Source organism: Copadichromis virginalis, linkage group LG7 (assembly GCF_057382275.1).
Source record: "Copadichromis virginalis isolate Kocher_CV1m ecotype Utaka linkage group LG7, C_Virginalis_male_GT1.1, whole genome shotgun sequence".
NCBI classification, from domain to species: domain Eukaryota; kingdom Metazoa; phylum Chordata; class Actinopteri; order Cichliformes; family Cichlidae; genus Copadichromis; species Copadichromis virginalis.
In genome coordinates, this window is record NC_140624.1 from 42958126 (window position 1) to 42980794 (window position 22669).

The 22669-nt window shown below is 39.2% G+C and overlaps 1 protein-coding gene across 1 annotated transcript in view; it reads left to right on the forward strand.

Moving 5' to 3' along the window:
- The window catches only part of trabd2a (TraB domain containing 2A), a 57725-nt gene extending 35741 nt beyond the window's left edge, over positions 1-21984 (forward strand). Inside the window, exons 5-7 of the mRNA XM_085463480.1 lie at positions 16256-16346; positions 18107-18379; positions 20679-21984. Of these exons, the coding sequence (XP_085319606.1) occupies positions 16256-16346; positions 18107-18379; positions 20679-20886 (572 nt within the window). The 3' untranslated portion in view covers positions 20887-21984. The remainder of the gene's footprint in view (positions 1-16255; positions 16347-18106; positions 18380-20678) is intronic.
- Positions 21985-22669: the final 685 nt, after the last annotated feature.

The following is a 22669-nucleotide window of genomic DNA, read 5'->3' on the forward strand; positions in this document are numbered from 1 at the left end:
CAGTCCATTCTCCCTGCAGCACGGACTACACTGCCCATTTTTTAGTAATCTTTTGGAAAATGCTACATTGGCTTCGATGTAGGAAAACTCATAGGAGACGTATTAATTTGGGTCTAATTTGATTTTGAAAGATGGCAAAAACTCACAGCTCAGGCTTCAGTCACACAGACCTTGAGACAGGTAGAGGACACCCTTGCAACCTCTGGCTGTTAGCGAAAAAAAATGTATTACCCAACTGGTTGGCAAGTGTTTGCTGGAGGTTGCTGGCTATTGCTGGCATGTAGCACCAAAAACCTCTTTGTGATGGTTTTGATTATGTTGCCATGGTTGCTCACAGTTAGAATCAAAGATGCTTGCGAACTACTAGCCGAGCTGCAGTGAAACTACTGCAACACAAACGAGAAATGGAGAATCTTCACCTTCAAAGTAAAAGTTGTCCCCTTGCAGCTGCAACCAAGATGTTTCAAAACGTGCACCTTTTACTTTTAAAGCAAATGGTGTCTGTTTCCTTCATTCATTGTTTTACAAGTCAGAATCTTCCATGCAAGCTACAGTGACAGCAGCAACCTGCCAGCAACCAAGCATTTGCCAGCAGGGTTTTGATGCAGCACCATATGTCTTTTGGTGACCTATTTCATTTTGAGATTGCCAGCAACCACTTTCCAACCAGTCTGGGGAACACAGATGTTTTCTTAGCAACCAGATGTTACCAGGGTTCACTGATTGATCTCTAGGTCTAACTGGAGTTTTAAGTTTCACAGACAGCCAGCAACCACTCACCAACCAGTCGGGGAATACAAACTTTTCCCTAGAAACAAGGGGTTGCCAAGGAGTTGCCAGCTGGTTTCTAGGTCTGTGGATTGGGAACTTAAGGCTTCACAATGGGACTTAACTAACCAATGGGTGATGTCACAGTGGCTTTCTCAATTTTTATCTGCAGTCTGTGGGATTAAGTAAGAGTTCAAACACATACCAGAGCTGACAGAGTAACCGAGCGAGGAGGAGAGTAGATCAACGAGGCACTCAGAGAGGTTACCTTTGCTCATGGCTGAACAAGGGAGCTGTACTTTACTAATTTAATTCAATTTATTTGGGACAGTGCATGTTAATGAACATACATGTAAAAAAAATGTCTAACTGATGATATTTCTCTGACCGCTTATTGCTGAAAGATTATTTCTGCTCAAGAAATGTAGGTCACTCTAGCTTTTACTATTTGGGGGAGGCCTTATGCTCAGGGGATTCTTTTCTGTAACATTAGGACCTGACACTTGGACACTTGGAACCTCTGCCTATGCAACTTCTATTTACATCTGCAGAAGTATGAAGGTTAGGCATACTGAAGCTGGGGAGTAGAAATCACCTTATCTGGAAAGAAGAGTAAACACAGACAAACTCTGAAGCGAGGGGCCGTCCTCTAACTCCCTGTGAGAGTATAGCCTACGGAACTGGACGACCTAGCCTGCCCTAACATGTGCTCATCTTTTTTTTGTAGAAATACTTGATTGATGTCATTTCCATAACAAATGCATTTTTATTTTGTGTTTTACATCTGTGTCCTCTCAAAGATTATATCTGCAAGAGGAGAACTTGGTCTTACAATGTTCCCACAATACTGTTTGTGCAAAGAAGAAGCAAGGAAGTTAATGAACTACCGTTTTAGTTGAACAGAGTACAAATAGTCGTTAGCTTCATTAGAGTCCTAAAATGAATGACTTGATAAATGAGTGAGTTTCATGTGTCCTAAATTATAAGCATTAGGGAAATGAAGGTGCTGTCCTCCTGCTAAAGATGCAGAAAGAACAAAATAATCAGCTTAAGATGGTATGGTTTTAATTAACATGTGCTGAAATTACCCTTTTGTGGGTCATAACTTCTGTTTGGCATTTAAAAAGATCTGGAGTGAATGAGAGGTTTTAATCAGAAAAACATCATTTTTAGGTTTTGCCCAAGCTGCTTCGGATGTTTTAGCTGCTGCAGAATGTTTTCTTATGAAGCTAAAATGAGAAAGCTGGAGGATGTAGGCTCACAGTTCAATGCAGGTCACAATCTTTTTAAATAGGTAGTAAAGGATAAAACAAGAGTGAATAGAGACAGAGGACGAACAACCGGGAAACTGTCTGAAAAAAGTGCTTTTGAATTTGTCAAAAAAAGGAGAAAAAGAAAAGTGATTGTGTTGTAAAGGCAACACGGCAGTCACAAACGTCCGGGGAGACTTTAAAATACTCTGTCCCGTGGATCTGCTTCTAGTTATAACACAGACCTAAAGCAAAGACAATATGCAGGCCTCGTGGACAACTGCTACAGCTCTTGCAGATTACTCAAACTAAATGGGCACAAAATTGCACTCCAAGCCACATGTTTTAGATGGAAGTCCTGTGAGAAAACGTCTGAGAAAAATGACGATCTGGAATTCTTTTTAAAAAGTGAGAGGGCATCCGACTCCCCTTGGTATATTTTTTTTCTGTGCTCAAACAGTTGAAAACCTGAGCAGAGACTCACAGCAGGATCGCAGAGGTTTGTGTGTGTGCGTGTCTTGTTTTTGTTTGAGAGGAAGTGGTTTTTGAGGCTACAGTATGCAACCTCCAGGAATACATTCTGGTGGCAGAGTGTAACATAACTGGCCATGTTGTGTAGACAGTTTTTCATTCTTTTGCTGTAAAAAAAACAACAACTGATAACTTTTGACAGTCTTTAAAACTTTCTGGCTTTTCTGGATTCAGTATAACGGTAATCAAAGTCTGCAGTATGTGTTGCTCACACAGAACAAAGCTTTGTGTCTTTGCTGACAAGTACACTCGTCTACCTTTTTATTAGCTTCCAGTGTCCTGACCATGAGATTGTGAACCACTGGTCAAACAGACCCAGAAGAAAGGATAATAATAATTACATACTCATACTCACTCATTTACCTGCTTATTAAATATCTCAAATCTCAAATATCTAATCAGCCAGTCACATGGCTGCAACATGTACATGCCTAAATACATTTGCATGTGGTTTCAGCCAGTTCAGCGTCAGAATTGTTTAGCGTCAGAATTTGGGAAGAATTTAAGTGACTTTGAACATGGAATGATAGTTGGTGCCAGATAGGCTGGTCTGAGTATTTTAGAAACTGCTGATCTCTAGGGTTTACAGAGAATGATCTGAAAAAGAGAACATGCCCAGTTGATGCCAATACAAAAATGCCTGTTGTATGCCTTGTTGCAACCAAGTTATGCAGAAGCGTATCTCTGAACACAACACATCGAACCTTGACGGACGATGCCACTCCTTTCAGCTAAAAACAGAAAAGTGAGGCCACAATTTCAACAGGCTCACCAAAGTTGGATAACAAAAGAATGGAAAGCTGATGCCTGGCCTGATGAGTCTCAATTTCTGCAGCAACAGTAGGGTGGAAGAGTGGCTCCATCCAGCCAGTGGTGGTGGTGTAATGGTGTGGTGCATGCCTACCATGCACGTCCCTTTGGGACCACAGTGTATCCATCTCCTGATTGGTTGCTTTCTACAGGATAATGCGCCTTGTCATCTCAAATCATCTCAAACTGTGACAACTCATGACAAAGAGTTCACTGTACTCAAATGGGCTCCACAGACATCAGTCTAAATCAGGGGTGTCCAACTCCAGGCCTCAAGGGCCGGTGTCCTGCAAGTTTTAGATATCACCCTGGGTCAACAAACCTGATTCAAATGATTAGTTCATTACCAGCCTCTGGAGAACTTCAAGACATGTTGAAGAGGAAATTTAGCCATTTAAATCAGCTGTGTTGGATCAAGGACACATCTAAAACCTGCAGGACACCGGCCTTCGAGGCCTGACGTTGGACACCCCTGGTCTACATCCAACATATGACCTTTGCAGTGTGGTAGAACAGCAGATTTATATTATGACTGTACAGCTACTTTCTGATGATATCATTTCAATATGGACCCAAATATGTGAGGAATGTGTACAGCACCTTGTTCAGTCTGTACCATGAAGAATTAGGAGAGTTCTGAAGAGAAAAGTTGGCCTAACCTAATACTAGCTAGGTGAACCTGGTGAGTATGTAAGCTTGTATAATATTGAACTTGCAATAGGCATCTTTTACAAAGCCTGTTTCTTTTTCTCAAAAGAATATATCTGCATATATCAAATTGCCTTCTCTTTCTTTATATAAATGTCTTCATTGTGCATACATTTTTCATCTGTCTCACTTTACCGTTTCAAAAAGTCTCTACCATGCAGCTGAAGAAACAATTAAATTTAACATGAAATCCAAAGACTGTATATCAGTAAGAGAGCGTTCTCAGTCACGGGTATTCAAACACACGGGTATTTTTTTCTCCTTCTTGGCGCTTGAGACGCTGAACTGGATATAAGCACTGGAAAGTGACGAGTACAGTTTTTTAGGAGCTTTACTTTGATATTTCCACTTTATGCTACAGTCAGTTCCAGGCTGTAGGTGGACAGGTGGCCCAGCACCATCCCCTATTAAATATTCTCTGAAACTTTATTTGTAAAATGAGACATTCAGTGGTAGGGACTTTCAGAATTGGCATTGCTCCGGTTTATTTTGTCAGAACTGCTCGCTTGTAAAGAATTTTCCAACTTTGATCACTTTTTCACAGTCAATGAGCCGGTGTGTACTCAAGTCCCTTAATGTCTTGGCAGAAGGAGCTAAAAATGAGGACTGCGCTGAGCGAGAGAGTGTAGACTATTGCAGCCTGACAGATGTAATCCCTAACACGGCTCCAAAGTGCTGTGTGCCACCACAAATTTTCAAGTGAGGGTTTATTTAAAAAACAACCTCACACCACATACCTCTTATGTGCCCTGTTTTTCATTTAGGCTCAGCATAAATTTAAAGCTGCAGTTGCTCAGCACAACCTTAAAAACTTCTTGCAGACCCTTGAGCGGTTATCACACTAATTATAAGCATGGTTCATGTTTAAAAAAAACAAAAAAATGCACAAAGCAAGACAAAGTAATTAAATGACAAACGCATTTAATGATCCGTCTTCATCAATTCTGCAAGTGCGAACAAAGTTGCAGCAAATTTGCACTAAGCAATGCAACTCCATGTACTTTCTCTCACATTCTCCCAAATAACATCCACATTAAAGAGACCATTATTCCGAAACACTTGTCTGGGACAGAGACGGTGATCATTAAATAACAAATTGGTGGTAACAAACAGTGTCAGATGAGATGAAGGCAATGTAATCGATTTCCTCTGAAGCACCTAAAACCTTTCTGATCCAAATTATGTGAACGAGGAGTTCACGTCTAGTTGTAATGTCTTCTCAAATTCACATTTCCTAATCTCCGTTTTCCCTAGTTTAGCTTGAGCTCAAGATATTTGGTTAATTGTTTGAAAACCACCACCAAGCTAACACCGTGCTTCAAACTGTCTTGTCCCCACTCATTTATTCAGGTTGGTGGTAGTAAGCCAACTTTGCGTGGGCACAGCTTCAAGATACAGTCTACAGAATCTCAATAGTTTGTTTTAGCTGTAAAACTGTGGCCTTAAAGGATGCTCTTGTCCTCTGCTATCACAGTCTGGCATCTGAAGTCTTGACATTCCTGTATTGCTTTGCAATCTGTTTTTCTTTTGTAAGAAGGATAAATCTGCTCTTTTGTTTCTGCTTCTGTCTTGAATTGCCTTGTTTTCTGTCTGCATTTATGTCTAGCTTCTTTGTTTTGCCTTCCCTGTGTGTCTCGCTTTTTCTTTGTCATCTCTACTTCAACAGCTGTGTCTGTTTACATAATCCTGATTGCTATCAGTTTGATTGTAAATTGTTTTATTTCACTGAATTAAGCCTATTAGTGAACTGTCTGTCACACAGTAACATGCCTGAGAGAAGTACAAGGAGAAATGTTTTGGTATTGGTGGAGATGTTAGCATTCTTTGGCCTAACTCTATAAAGGTACGTGGTGTGTGGCTTTCTCTTGTGTATGATCAGTCTTTCAAATTCTTACAGCCGTATCACAACCATCATTTATCACAGCTTTCTCTTATCACTGGCATCTCCCTTTCAAAACCACATCCTGGAGGAGTTTGAATGAATGAGGTCTGATTGTAATGATGTAATATGTTGTCGAGTCTGACTAAAACAACACATGAAGCTCTACTGCTGTCCTCTGTGCTGGACTGCTCTGATGCTACAGAGTCCACCATTTTTAAAGTCTTTGTGGTAAGTTATGTTTTTGAAGGACCTGCAAGAGATAAAACTGTACTGAGTTACAATGTAATATAATCTACAGTTAGAAAGTTGATGTACTCCAATAAAAGGCTTGAGACTTGGGTGGAGACTAAATCCGCTGGCTTGTATGCACACCCGTTTAACCAAAGCTGTCTTGGTTTTGGCATTCTCTCTTATGCTTTCACGAAAAGAGTACCCTTATCCTGCAGGGGGTTTGGATCAAAATGACAGCACATATTTGCATGTAACATCATGCTAAATTTATTCCAGGCAATGACATTGACATTAAAAAAAGTTTTTTTCCATGACTCATCCAATGGTAAAAAAAAATCACGGTGCCCACAAGGATATGAATAATGTTAACATTAAGAGTTTCAGCGCCACAAGCTGGCTGCATGAGATAATCTAGTGTATGCCTCTGATACAGGATTATTTGGGCTGTGATTTTAGACCATGGTGGCATCATAACATATCTTGCATAATAGCATTTTTGTAGATAGAAATTAAATGTCAAAAACTATAAAGTGAATATATATAAAGTGAAGTGCTTTAGCATTTTATAGTTCATGTTTAAAAAATCAAATGTTTTAGCCCATTACTAGGTGGTTGCTAAGCTGCATGCTAAAGTCATGCATCACGAAAAGTACCTTGGATATAAATTGCATTCTACTTGTTGTGAAATTAAAATGATTTGATGGTTTTATATGTGTATAATATGTGCATAATTGGTACAAATTTGTACCAATTATCATCTGTAGACGGTTGCTTGGCAATATTTTGGTTGTTTATCTTTTGAATGTATAAGAGGAGTTGTGACTTTGTGCGTTGTAGGAAGATTATGAAAGTTTCATGTATGTAGAACAACAGCTGTTGCTGTGCAATCACACTGTGGTATTCAGATTAAACACTCAGTGGTTATTTCATGTATTTCCATTCTGTCACCTTCAACAGCAGTGTTATCAGTGTAGCTCTAGTACCAACTATGCATTTCTCTGGGTAGGTATTTGATTTGCTATTGTAAAATTCTCAGAGTCTCAACTGGATGAAAACTAGTGACTGACCACGCCACTAGAAAGTTTGTTTTGTTCAATAAAATTATACTATTCTATTATTTTAGTTAACAATATATCAAGTCATATTATGCCAGAACTTTTTATATGACCAGTACTTTGGTTTTATGACCCAAAGTGATTTTATTTCCCATCACCCTCAGCGTACTGTACTTTTATTTCTGTGGTCACTACTAACATTTTTTAGTTAAAGTAAGATGGAATACCTGCATCACATGAGAAATGCATCTTATTCAAAGTGTTAAGTAGATTTGCCACCAACTTTCCTTGCAACTTTTTTTTGTTTAAGAAGAAACAAAAATCACTGCATCAATATTTATTAATTATTTAATACTCATTTGTTTTGCTCCAATCTAAACTTTTGAGTCAGATTTTAGTTTCTTGAAAGTAAGCGGCACTTTTATGTAAAGCTTTTTTGATTTCATTTGTTGTACGCCAATTGTTCATTTTTTCCTTAAAATAGAAAGAAAAAAGTCGTGAAGCCTGCTTTAAAATCAGTGAAACAAACCATTCACAAAAAAGAAATCCAGTATTTTCAGCTGTATCCAATGAAATGTTTTATCCGTCTACAAATTATGATAGAATAATAAAGTGAAGATTGATAGACTGTATTACAAGGCACTGTGTGTAATTACTCTTAACTAGCTTGACAGTGTTTAATCATCATGCCTGTGGTTTGATATTACTTCCAACTAGGGTTGCCAACCGTCCCTTAAAATACGGAATCGTCCCGTATTTCGAAACAAAAGTACACGTCCCGTATTGAGCTAATAAGGGACGCACTTTGTCCCGTAATACAGTGAGAATCAAAAGTAGTCTATAAATGTTAATGGAATTAACGCTTTGTTGGAAAACATAATTCCCAGCCCCTCTCCTGCTTTGTGACCAATGAGCTGACAGCACACTTATGACAATTCGAGTATGACAATTCAGATTACCGCTCATCTCATTGGTCGAGGAAAGGTCGCTTACGGAGAAAATACCGGAAGACAACAGATGACCACAACAAGAAGCATGGCCAACAGAGAAACAAACGCCGACACGGCGGTGCAAGTCTCGGACGACAGTACACCTAAAGCTGGGCAAACACTGTGCGATTTTTTCAGTCACGTTATTCAGCTCCTGCTCAAACTGCACGATTGACTCGCAGGGGTTAGACGTTGGTAGGTCACGATGCAGGGTCTCACACTATACCGCCCGATGCTCTGATGCGACCTGAGTGCTCACACTGTGCCTCCATAACATGAAGGTTATAACAGAAAATCTGTCGCGCTCTCTCTCTCTCCGTCTTACACTCACACAGACACACCACCACCATCAACTTTGCTAAATTGCTAATGAAAAACATGATCAGGCAGCTGTGATTGAGCAGCAGTGTAAATCCAACTGTTTTCACGGTTGTTGTGGTCGTGATAATTTTGTGATGCCACATCGAAAAGGCTCGGATGAGCTTTTCAAAGTTCTACAAGTTGTGCCTCCATCGCTTGTGTCCAGATCACACGCTGCACAGCCGTGCTGCTCCGTCTTTTACACCAACGTTTACGTGTTTGCGCGCGAGCAGTGTGAGCGGCTGTGGTGAGAACCTCAAGAGCGATTGATGATCGGGAGCTGGTTGTGAGGTGTTAATCACTTCTCGTTACCCCACGTATACTACACGATGAAGGCCAAAATCGGTCCGATCACTCAAAAATCGGCTCAAAATGGGCCTAAAACCGCACAGTGTGAGCCCAGCGTTAGAGCAGCAATGTTTGTTCCCCTCAGAGAAAGGGAAGAATGGGAAAAGGAAAACACCTGGCTGGAAAAAGTTAATATGGGCATGTGCGGTGAATATCAGCGCTATGTGGCCAGAAGTGTGATAATATAATTTATTTTGTGTAATAAACAACTGCAAGGATAGATGATTACAACAAATAGATGACTAATACATAAAAGTAATACATAGATGAATAATGATGATGAGTTAAGATGCGTAATCATGGGAACAAGCGGGTTTACAAACAGGAGCAGCTGATTAGCATTAGAAAAGCTGAAATAATATTTCAACTGAAGCCGATTGTACTAAATGCACTAAATGTGCACTGTTACAAGAATATTTTTCTTTCTATTGTTTTCTATTATTTTAAGTTAAGCAGGACAGAGTTCTTTTAAAGAAAGATTTACTTATATTCTCAAAAGTTAAGCATGACAGGCTTCTGTTTAAGAAGGAGACCTGTTTTATTGTGTTAATGTTGTCATTTTGAGCTAAAAATAAATGGCTAAATGATCATTTGTTTCACATGTGTTCATATCACAAAGAATACACATCTACTTAAATCAAATTCAAGTCAAAGGGTTAAAAAAATAATTTCACACACAAAAAAAGAGCTAGAAAATTCACCACACTGGGAAGGGTGAAGACAACTGGGTCGCCCGGCCCTGGCCACGAGGTGTCCCTTTCAGGGAGTTGGCAACCCTACTTCCAACGGTGTCCTGTTCTTTTCAACCAAATTGCATGTGACTGATAATTGATGAGGTTTCAGTTTAATACAAGGAGGAATTGACTGTCCATCAAGGACATGCAAATCTATGACTTAACCAGAGATTAAAAAAGTGCAGTGTAAGCAGAGCCCGTATTTCCAGACACTTGATATGTGTGTTAATACTGAGCTGGCATTGTTTGAAAAACACCAGGATGGCTGTGTGATTTCTATGTGAGTTGATAACCAGTCATTTTCTTGTCATTTGCCTTTGACATGACTGTTGCCTCCATGGATGGCTAAGTCTCCTTGACAGTTGAAGGCACTGAGGTTTTGCTCAACTTTTAGCAGCTCAAAGAGCCAAAACTGTGATTTTCCAGTAAAATCTTTGGCAGGTTAGTACTTCCGACGTCCTAGAGATGTCAGATCATGAAATTCAGTTTGTTATTTTAATAGTCTGAATCTCTCTGTTTTTATAGCTCTCTTTGTCTCTGTGCTATAATTTATGCACAGTTGATGTTCAGGAAACCGCTGTAGCATCAAATATCTGAACAAGAATAGAAAAACTGAAAATGACCATTTGAGCCAAAGATTGTGGCTCTACGTCTTGGCCAATAATAGTATCTTCCCGAAAGAAGCAAACCAAACGCTCCACACATCAGATATCTTATTGTCATCGTCTTCAGTAAAAGGCTTTATTCAGTGCTCAGTGGTCATGATTATGGGCTGCTGGGTCCAGCTGACTAGCAAGGAACATGTGTACATAAACGGAAAGAAAAGGCTATGTAGGGCAGAATGTCCTCAGCGGTGCCTATACGTGTAGAGTTTGTTTATCCAGCATGCTGTAATGTTATGAGAACTGCTGCTTCAGCCTTAGTTACAAGTTGTAATGTAAATATTGATGTGTATGGAAAAGGAACAGTATTTAAAGCTTACCATATGTTCTAATAATTTGACACACTGATTCTGAAAACTGGATAAGCGTTTAAGGACAAATACTGCTATGGTCCTTTTCTGTTAGAGTTAGCAAAACTGTATTTTGTTCATGTTACAGACAAATATTCACATTTAGCACTTAAAGTCATGTGAAAAGGTCCTGTGGACTGCAGAGTCTAGCATGTAGAACCTAGCTTGTAACTAGCTAGTAGCACCACCTGTAGCAGCAACAACGAAGTAATAATTTTTTTGTATGGCTTTCTAAGTCTTTCACATGGTTGTGGAAGAATTTTGACCACTGTTCTTTACAGTGTTGATTCAGTATGGGCAGTAACGCGTTACTGTAATCTGATTACTTTTTTAAAGTAACGAGTAAAGTAAGGGATTACTATCGCAAAAACGGTAATTAGATTACCGTTACTTTCCCGTAGGAACGCTGTGTTACTGCGTTACTAAAACTGTGATTTCTTGCGAGAATGTCTCATGACAGTGACGTAAGTGAGTGCGACGTTTGTGACAACAGCTGTGTGCAGATCAACAATGGATAATATATCGAGTGCAGGAGAGAGTATGAGCGTGCAGCGTTTAAAGCGTGGAAGTACTGACCTTACTTTGAGTTTAAAGTGACAAAAACATTAGTGTCCGCTGATCACTGCGTGGGAAGAAAACTTCTTTTTACAGCGAAAAAAACCCCTAAACAAGCACCGAGTGCGCAACGACATAATGGAAAATCCACAGAGAAACTCGCGGATTCTTCCACTGACCGCTGCGGCACACCTGCACCAGAGCACACCTCCGCCTACCCCACTCCTGCTTTAGAGGTGAAAATAGAGCAACAGGACTGCTAGTCTTTGACTTTATTTAATTTCTGCTGTGTTTTACTTGCATCTATTTGAAAGACTGAGTGTAAACACAAAAAATATTTTATTTTACCTATGTGCTAGAATGTGCAGAAAATAGGCTTAAATGTTAAACTAAAGTCAGAGAATGGTGCATATAATTAAATTTTTGCTTGATGCGTAAAGTTAAAAGATTAAAACTGATAAAACAAGTTAAAAAGAGACTTTTCCATTTGATTACATTTTGTATGATGGATTATGCAGAAAAAGTGGAATTGGGCTGAAAGATCTATCGCTTTATCACCTATTCAGGTTGTAAATCGTGTTTTTAAAAAGTAACTAAGTAATTAATTACTTTTGAAAATAAGTAATCAGTAAAGTAACGGGATTACTTTTTGGGGGAAGTAATCAGAAATTAGTTAATGATTATTTTTTTCAAGTAACTTGACCAACACTGTCTGCCACAGGACTCACAGTCTCACTTTGATTGGGTCATTGCAACAAACCTGATTTGTTTTGCCAGTGTTTGTTCTGTAGATTTACTGGTGTGCTTGGTATCTGCTATATCCCCAAATGTTGACCATTCTTTAGCTGTTAGATAGATTGCCTTGCAATTAGCCTTTAGCTCTAGACTCCGGGCCCTGTGGTTGCAAAACAAGCTAAAATCGTTACCAGAAGTTTGGTTGTTTGTTCATTTGCAACTTTGCAATTCCTAAGCTGTCATGTTCTTTTTTTTGAGAAGAGTCTTTCCCCTGGCAACCATGCCAAACGAGGCATATCTGTTCAGTTTTTTTCTAACTGTTTTGGCATGCTGAGAAATAGCTCCCGGTTTATTCGCAGCTTCTTTGAGCATTCCACGTTATGACGTTAGTGAGGAATTTGCAGGGAAGACTGTGGCATTATGTGGCCTCACGTTAACCTGTTATGTTAACACACATGCTCCAGACCACCAAACTGCCAAAACTATTGTTTATACAGAGATGCTCACACTTGCTGATGATCGGTTAATCGTGTGCATTTGATTAGCAGCATCTGCTTACCCCCTTGATTCCTATGGAAGCTTTAAGGGTGTACTTAGTATTTCACAGGACTATATAGAGTTACTTTCCTGGTTTTATAGTGTCAACCAGGAAAGTAATGTTATCTCAATATCATAATAAAAGTTCAATGAAGAGAAACATAATTTATTGAGATACAGAATTCAGTTATTCTATGTGGTGATGAGACTCAGATGACCCATTATAACAACAGAGTCCCGGCTACGATAGGATTTAGCCCAGGACCCCTTGGAGTTTAGACGCTAGTCGTGGTGCAGGTGAAGATGGAGGTTTGTATAGAGTTTTGAGTGACTACGGTGAGGCGGAGATGGGCTGAACAAATTAGAGCCTGAATGGCAGAATGACAAATGAGCAGTGATATTTACAGCACACAGAATGGAGGCTAACTGGCTTACAGAAACCAGACAAGAAAATGACTGGACTAGAGCAATGATGTCGGCATTGAGTTTGACAGTGTGGGAAAGTGGATGTAAGAACTAGACTAGCCGCTGATGTATCCATCTTTCCAGCAAAAGTCTTTGCAACAATGCAAATGACTACCTTGTAACAGCTTTCAGACACAATGTTTAAAGAGTGTTTTGAAAGATTTTAGTTTTCATGTTTATTGTTAGACTCTGCTGGTAGATGATTGTAAAAGATGTCACTTTTATATAACCATAACATGAACTGGTCCATGGTACTCCAACTCAGAGGTCCATTCATGTATGCATGTAGCTCCACGAAGGAAGTTAGCTGTGAATGAAAGCTTTCAGGTCACAGGTCTTTATCTGTACCATTCCCCCCCTTCTCAGTGGTACAAAATAAACCATACAGTGAATATATTGTGCAATAGGACACAAAGTAAAAGCCAATTTCATAAATGTAAAATGTATGAAATTGGTCTAAATGAGTAATCAGTGAAAATATGTCAGATGTCACACATGTTATTCTAGAAGTGTGCTCTTAAAACTGTGGCGTGGGCTGTATGCTGGGCGGCAGCCTGCAGCTCTGTTTTGAATGGGACCCTATAAATATAAACTACTGCTTATGTACCTAACCCAAAACAACACGTAACAACACCTTAACTTAGAAAACTCTAAACTTAATTAGTAATGAGAAACATGGTGAGTCAGTAGACTCCAACATTTCCAACTTTTATAACTATGGTACAAAGATATGTTTGTTTTGATTTAGCTTGAGACAACCAGGAGTTAAACTGTGCTGGAGGCAGCCGTAGTGGAGCTCTGCTTGTTGATACCTTTAGATATTATCTCTCTCGTATGCAGTAGAACACTGCCTTCCTTTTTTCTGTCCATCCACCCATTTCCATTTTCTTAACCACTTATCCAATTCAGGATCACTGGGGGGCTGGAGCCTATCCCAGGAGTCACAGGGCGAGAGCAGGGTACATTATACAGGGCAGTGGTAACTTTAGTAATTTTTTTATCCATACAAATTACACATACTAAGAAGAATTTGCTTTCACTGAAGAATCATATTTTATGGTATATGCTTACATCTGGGTGTGGCCTTGTGTATGTTTTGTTAAGTTCGTGTAGGCTAACCTTTTCCATTAAATTAGTGAAAATATTGCTTCATCTTATCATCAAAAGGCACAGAGTGTACTAAAATGAAATGTATCCAAAAGTAAGAATCTTAGATTTTATTTATCTTAATTAAAATAAATATAATTAATGAGCAATGTTGTTACTCTGGACAATTCACATTAATATAACACAAATGAAACTAGTATCTACAAAAGAAACAGCCTATAAGGTTAAAGCCAGTGGCCAAATGTTACAGCATACACAGGCCATATTTCATCAAAATCCAGGCCTAACACATAATTTTCTTTTCCCACTTTATACCTTTTTCCTGGGGCATCAATCATTTTTAATCAAAGATGTCTACATTTTGTTTTTGTTTGTAATTTCATGAGTTGGGCGCACCATTAGAGTGCAAGTTTCCCATGTTTCATGCTAAATGGAACACTTATAAAATGGTCTTTGTGTGAAGGGTTTGCTGCATGGCATCCAAAAAAACGCCTAAAATAAAAATGTCCCTCTGAAACAAGCATGTGAAAGTTTAAAGTCTCACCACTTGTGTTTTCTATTATATTGATTAAGCATGCCCTAAAATCTGCTTTAAAGCATTGGCTACATGTTGATAAGATAGCTTGTTATTAAAAAATATTTATTATTTAAAGCACACAAATGTCACTTTCTATTTTATTTTCTTGTGCCACAGGATTAAAAAAAAAAACTTTTTTAAACTCAGGAATAAATGAACTCTAATTTTTTTTCATCTTGTCAAACATGCTCTCACTCCCCGTGAACACACTGGCCTTTGGGGACATGACAGAATTGATGGCTTACCTCCTTGGCGCTTGCGTGTGTGTACGTATGTGTGTGAATTGTGCTCCTTTGAAGTTCTGAAGTCCGCCCATCTCTCTATGGCTCTATATTGTGCTCAACAGCTCCATTTATCCCACCTTAATCCCCTGACTTAAACTTGCATAAATCACGCTGAGTTGTTTCTAAACCTGGGCAAGCTGGAAAACAGTGTCTCTGTCTCTGTTTCGTTCTGGTTCAGCTCTCATTGTGAGTTTAAGGGCTTCTGGATATTTAGCCGACCATGCTAATGATTACTGGACAAGTACAAAAAATGTCTTTTTATGTGGCAACTGCGTTTTTTCTCCTACACATTTTAGCAAACCTGAATTAGGTAAATGTGCCTTAAGACAGAGAAAACATAAGATATGAAAGCATAATTAATGGTATTTTTTCTGTTTATACATTAGAAATATACAGTTAGCTTGTAGCGTAGGAAAAAGAAAAGGCTTTAGAAGAAAATAGGGCTCATGGGATCAAAAAGACTTCTAAGACTAAACTCACAAAGTTCACACTCACAAATCGTTTAACTGTTTTACTCTAGCAGATCATATGCAAACATTGTAGAAGTCCCTTCTCTGGCCTTTTTCTATGGCTGGGACATAATGTGACATTGTTTTAACCAGCATTCAGTCCAAGTCTCTGGGCAGCATCACGACACCCATAGTGCATCTAAGCTAACCTCTCTCTATCGATGGCTCTAGGCCAGATTAAAGTGCTGGGGCTCATTGTTTACACAGCTCTGTGGTGCCACGGCTGAGCAGGCCCAAACAATGGACCCCTGCTCCCTTTTGTCAGAGTGAGAGGAAGAATGGAGACCTCTTGACATGGCAACCTGAAGCCTCAATGCCCCTACTTCACCTAGCTGAGAGGGTCACAACGAGAATGAGAGGGGAAAAAAGGAGAAGAGGGGAAGTTGGACATAAGAAAGAAGGAGAGCAGAGAGAAGAAAATGGAAAGGGAAGAAAAGAGATATAATATGGAAGGTAGAAGATTAATTAAGAATGGAGGAAGAAAGCTCGAAGTAAAGGACGTGGAAGAGGAATGGGAAAAGGAGAGGCAATGACAAGTGGATAGGAGATGCAGAGAAAAGCAACACTGAACTTACTTATGTAGGAATCATAAGTTTTGTAATGATGACAGAAGCAGATATGTAAATGTATGCGTAATAATTTGATTGGTGATATCAGGCTTGCTTTTTGTTTTACTCTTAAGTTAAACGAGAAAGAGAACTAACAGAGCTGGTGCTGTCCTGACAATGTTCCGCTTATTTTAGTTTGAGATGGCTCATCATCTCCTTTCAGAACAGCAAATTTATCATTTTCTACTTATTGGTTGTAGGTCACTTTCTGGGTAACAACACAGTTATTGACGTGCTTCGTCGCCAGGGATATGAGGTGGAGCACACACCTGCTGGGCAACCCATAAACCGGTGAGTTTGCTTCAGTCTAATCATCATCATAATGCTGCTTGTTTAACAGGACTGGACCGTAAGACATCCATGGCTTTTAGATGCAGTTTCTCATATACTATATGGTGTTTTCGGTAACATCTCCCCGCCTGTGTGCTTTTTGCAAGTCTTCTCTTGTTTCAGCTTAGATTGTACTGGAAGATAAGTGTCACAAATTCCCCGCTGGCCACCAATGAAGTGGTGTTGAAAAGGCCAATTTAAGTAGGGTTCTCACCTCCTGCTGTGAAGCATGTAGTGCAGTCTACCTTGGCACACTGAGGGTGGTAATCTCGCTTTAAATCTGTGTTCTTGTTCCTGTGTCTGAGTGAATGAATAGGTAATTCTACTTTCTCACACACAGCCCCCTGTGTTTGATACGGTATTATGAGCCTGAGATGAACCCACATCTTGCCTGTTCATAGACTACCTTGATGTTGTCTTGAGAGAACAGACAGCCTTCATTATATCCATGTATAACAATTTATTATTCGACTTCTCATTAGTATATCTGACATCACAGTTGTTCAGGTCTAAGTGCATTTACTCTCTTTGTTACCAGTATTGGTTTATTCATGGTGATTAACGTGTCTTGAAAGGAAAACTAGTGTCAAATAGTATCAAAAAGAAGAGTTTAGGTTTTTCTGTCATGCTTCCCAACTTGTAATTTGTTCTTCCACAAAAAGAAGCTATGTTAACTATTAGACTGTAGTTAGTTTTTTGTCCTTCCATTGCATCCTGAATGGAGAAAGAATGGAGACCTGTTTATAATAATATATAATATTAATAATTAATAATACTTTTTTCTCGACTTCGCTCTGCTCGTGATTTGAAAGTGTATTTCTCCTGCTTGTTTCACTGCCATTTACTTATTATGATCAAATATTCACTTTAAACTGTCATGTTAATATTTTATTGGCAGGCTCTTTAACAGGACTGTCAGGTGGAATAAACTCCTGGCCTGCATAAAAACACTCTAACCTGCTTTCAGCACTTTGCTACTTTTGCTCAGCATTTTCTCTGCACTTGTAGACTCTCCCACGAGACTATAATGCCATGTTTCAGTGACCTCACAGGAAAATGTGATATTTATTTTGCCTGTAACAGCAAAACAGACCTTGTCCTTACATTCTTTGGTGTCCATGGCAATATCCTTGGACAAGGCACAGAGGCTGTAAGATGTGCTCAGTTTGTTTCATCTGCATCTTCTTTGGTGCATTATGAAAGTTCCATTTATGGCAAAGCCCTCCAGACAATCATATGCAGGGTGAAATGTGGGCAGGCTGCAGTGTGAAGTGTGAAACCAACACTGGCTTCATCGCCAGTATAGTCCAGCATCACCTTCGTATCCATGATCATTGTTAATTGGAGCTCATATAGTTCACCACACTTGATGAGTTCTTCAACAGTGATCTCTTTTTGTCCCACGTGATTTGATTAAAACAGCCCCAAAAATGTGTTTTCAGCATAAAGATGTCAAGTTTTTGCTTTTGCTTCGGACAGGCAAACATCATCTTATAATCTTCATATGGTTCCTTGCCTTGTATCCCCAGTTTTCTGCTTCTGATCACCTAGGCAGGGTAACTACTCTTCTTCTTTTGCAGACAGGCTTGGCACCATCGTTGGCAGGATTAAAGATGATTAAAGACTAAAGTTGATGATTTTATTATAAAAGTGACATGCAACGAACCCCTTTTCTCTTTCTTTCTAAAGCATCTTACCCTACTGTAATGTGCATCCTCTAGGCGATCATCATCTGGACCCGTCTCACCAGAGCTGGAGGACCATTACGATGAGTCGCCTCAGCTGGAACCTTTCTTGCACGAGCTTCCTCACAAAGAGGAGGGTCAGGGGCATACTCTGGAGGAGGATCTGTTACCCCACATGCTTCTGCCACCAGATAGCCTGGAGGTTCTGGAGAAATCTGAGAGAAAAATGCTAAAGAAAAAGAGGAGGAATAAGCAGAAGAAACAGCGGCACAGGCATTTTAATGACCTCTGGGTTCGGATAGAGGAGAGGTAAGATGAAAGAAAGAGGGGTAAAGAGGTGAAGGTCTTTCTTCTCTATATATGGGTTATCAATGACTAGAGATGAAAGGCCACAGGTGAAATGAGAGTATGATAGCAAGAGCTCAGAAACAAGCCAGAGAGGATGTAAAGGGAAACTCACACTTGTATATAGAATAAAACTGACACTTCCTGGTGCAGTGCTGCAGGCTCAAACAGCCACCATATCACATCACCATGCACTTCATGCAGTTTGCATAAACTTCAGCACATACACATATGTGCCCTGCAGTGGTATATGAGTCCTGACTAGTTCCAAGCTAGTGTAGGTGTCTTGGTTATGAAAAGAGCGACCTGGGAATTCCTGCTAAGTATCGGGATTTGGTCTCACAGTAGCTCCAGGCAGGAACTCACAGGACAGCACGATAAGATCACCTTTCAGACAAAGAAGAATCTTTTGCACAAGGTGTGGTCTGCCATGTGGAAACATCCCTGCATTTTTTGCAATGGCAAAACACAGTTTTGTCATTGGGTTGGAAGCAGTAACGCTAATATGAACTTCAACACATAAACAGTCCTAATCTATTCAGTCACACCTTTGGGGAATTTAAATTTTCCATGGCCTTGCCCAAATTTGGGTTGCAAGAGAAAAGACAAAAGGACAACATGTGATCTTGACACAAAACAGAGAAATTTTTATCTTAATTGAAACAGAGAATGGGTGAACAGCTAACATTAGCGTTATTCAGATGTAGATCTGGACTTAAGAAGTTGTTGCAGGCAGCAGTTTGTAAAACTGAACTTGTGCTACCAGTATTTATTATTTCAATATGCAGTATGCACTAGTCCAAATTAGTGATGGAAAGAAAAAGCTAAACAAATAGTGTCACTTCTTCATGTGAACAGAGGAGGTTTGTGAACATTTGTGTACATTATTTCTGCAGAAGTGTTTTCTCTAAATCTGCAAGATCCTGTATTTTGAGCAGAAATGAAACGGACTCTTTGTGCATGGACGTTACAATGTTATGCACGTTCTTGTATATTTTAATGTCTAAAAAGGTGGCTGAGTAAGAGAAAGTAAGGCAATTTGAGAAAAAGAAGCAACTCCAGTCTCACAGTTCTTTGTTGTGTGGCCATGGTATGTCACACCTGGTTTCTTTGCGCCTCTTAAGGCCTTTTCACACAAACTAAAGTTAATTTCTCTAAAACTATGCCCCTTGAGTATTTGGCTGAATGCAAATAAGTATGAAGAGTAATGTAAATTTGGGGCAAAGTGGCATTATGTTAGGAGTGTTTCTTTTTAATAAAAATGGAAATGCTATGATGTCTGTGTGGTTTTGACCACCTCAAAGCAGTCATTGCCTCACAGACACTTCAGTCTGTGTAATTTGGGGATGAAGGAAGAGTAACAAAGGGCATAATAGCTTTCAGGTTTATTGGCAGTTGGTCATGTGACGATCAGTGATTTGAGCACCCAGAAATTCTGTCAGAGAACTTTTTCTTTGTGGCTTTCATCATCATTAATGTTTCCATTGTTGACTTTCTGCAGTCTGCATATTTTCTCTGGCAATTTTTGACAATGTGTGGATGTGGAGAGAGGCTGGTTTTCCTGCTGATCCTGCCACAATTTCCCCTACAGTACCAAAGAATTGTACAGTGCAGAAACAAAACAAAATGCTTTTTGTTTAAAAAAAAAAAAAAAAAAGTAAAAGTCTGGAATTAATAAGACCCTACCCAGTCTGTAGTGATTCTAAATTGCAAAATGGGAGCCAGTGCCTGTAGAAAAATTATGGTGTAGTTTACTAATTGCAGCATACAGAGTTTTAAAGCCTCTGAAATTAAGATCTGATGTTGTTTTGTTTTTCCTGTAATAAAAAGAGTGAAAAAAATCAATGAATGTAAGCAAACGTTAATGTCACAGCAGTGAAGATGGGTTCATTGTGAAAGCCGTCATTCAGTTAACCCTTTAAAGGCTAAACCATGATGTAGTTGACAGAAATTAAATTATTTTGCATTAATGAGTGTTAATTTGTGTCAGTGTGCAATGCGCAGCGTCATTGTGCAACCAATTTTTTTTTCAGTTGGGGAGCGCCTGGGGGGGGGGGGGAGTATTACCCACACTAATACTCATTCCCTTTGCCCACAAACCAGTGAAAGAAATGCAAATACAGAATGAATGCAGGATCCTCGTTAATTATACCAATTAAAATCATTCTGTTTTGTGTTCATCATTTACGACCCATCATTCAATTGAGAAATATTATAAATCTTCATTATTAAATCCATGTTTTTGCCTCTTTTCTCTCTACAGCTCTGTGGTGCAGTCCCCGCCTCCCCCAATGGTTCGCATCATCAATGGTTACATCACGGTGCAGCCGCCTGACAGAATCCAAAGCCAGTACAACTATCATCGTGTTCCTTCAGCAGCACCAGCGCCTTCGATCTTCTCGTTGTCTTTACTGAGCTTTCACCTCACACTACCTATAGTGATCTCACAGATATGGACTGTGGCCCTCTAGTAAAATGGTTATAAGGACTCTAAATAAAACTGGTACACGTACGCGGTTTCAAATATACTGCTCTTAAAAAAAAGTCTGGTCTAGCTGTTCACTCCATGGATGTTTGGGCACAGAAAGTTTGCTATGTTGGAAGTGAACTGGAAAGGTGTGGCAGTAGGGCTCATCTCTTTACAGATTGGGCTTTGATGTGCATGCGAGTTCATATAACTTGAAACATAAAGGTCTGAGTTTCACTTAATTTACACAGAGTGAGCACAGAGTATGCAGTAGGGAAAACAAGAAGCTCAAACTGAGGTAGTGTTATCACTAATTACACAACTCATCAGTGCCTTGCTGGGTTACACAGTTATAGTAGACAGCTATTAGTTGCTCTGAAAATTTGAGAAATCACTTAAGTAATTTTTCAGCTTAAATATTTTCTCCAACAGCAACTGGGACCACATGTCCTTTGAGTATCTCTGTGAGAGTACGTGGGCGTGGGACAAACAACGTCTATCGGCTCTTAAACCCACTGGGCTTGCAAACACAAGTGCTCAGACTTTAATTTATTCTTCTATTTTAGAAGAATCTGATTTGATTACATAAAAACCTGCTGCGGGGAGAAAATTGTACATACGCCTTTTGAATATTATAGAAGTATTTTAGAATTATTAAAAAAATTAAGATTATCAGAAGCATTGTTGTTTATATGGAAAAGTATAAATAGATATGCAGTATATTTTCAAAACAAAATCAGGAACTAACCACCATAGCCCCATGTCATGTGTCTCACTGAAATTACATTTTTGAAAGGGACAGGTGATTGTATTGTACTTTATTAGTGTTATCGACTGCTTTGATGTATATGTTTGCTGAAAGAATTTATGTGGATGTGTCTGGGCGTGTGTGCGCGCGTGTGTTTTACATAGCATTCATTCATTTTTTATTTATTTAAAACTGTAGTGTTGCTGTTAGCCATGTGAAACATTCCCTGTGGCTTTTGTTTTTATATATTTCATCTCACCATGATGCCAAAATGACTTGTTTTTCAAATGTTCTTTCAGTGTAATTTCAAATGCATATCATGGCAATAATAATTAAACTGACTACATGAGCAGACCGCGTAGTGCTTTACGACCTTCACATTTCATTTATGGCACGAGATAGCAACAATAAAATATTTATCTGGATGTAAAATTGGTCTTCGATGCTCGTTCTTCGCTGTGAAGCAAATCAGTGGAAAGTCAGGGGAGAGAAATTTTTACAGCAAAATAACCAGTGTTATATTAAGTATAGATCAAATTATTTTATGTTCATCACAACGAACAAACGAACAGCTTCCCAACACTTAAAACCTTTTGGATTCCTTCAAAAATCTTTTTATTTAATGGTCAACAGGTTTACGCTCCAGTCCCATTATCATGTGTATAACCCTCAGTTCCAACAGGCAGCTGTTTTCAGTGATCAAGCGTTTAGCAGCTAAATTGCGCATATCTGTTTCTAGTTGTTGTTTTTCATCAGAGATGTATGAATATTAATGTTAATGCTGTGTGCCCTATGTCTGCTGGATGTATAAATAGCCATCTGTTAGCTAACATGTTTTTTAGGTCCATCAGCTTTAGGTACAGCAGTATCAACTGAACAAAGGAGTGGGCACACACACGTACACATGCTGCCCTCCTGATGGGTTCATGGCATGTTTATGTGATGTTAATGTGATAAGACAGCTATTAGAAGTTGTTTGACGTGTGCATGTGGTCTGTCACAAACAAGACAGCTGCTCTGCTGGCAAATATCTTTCCTT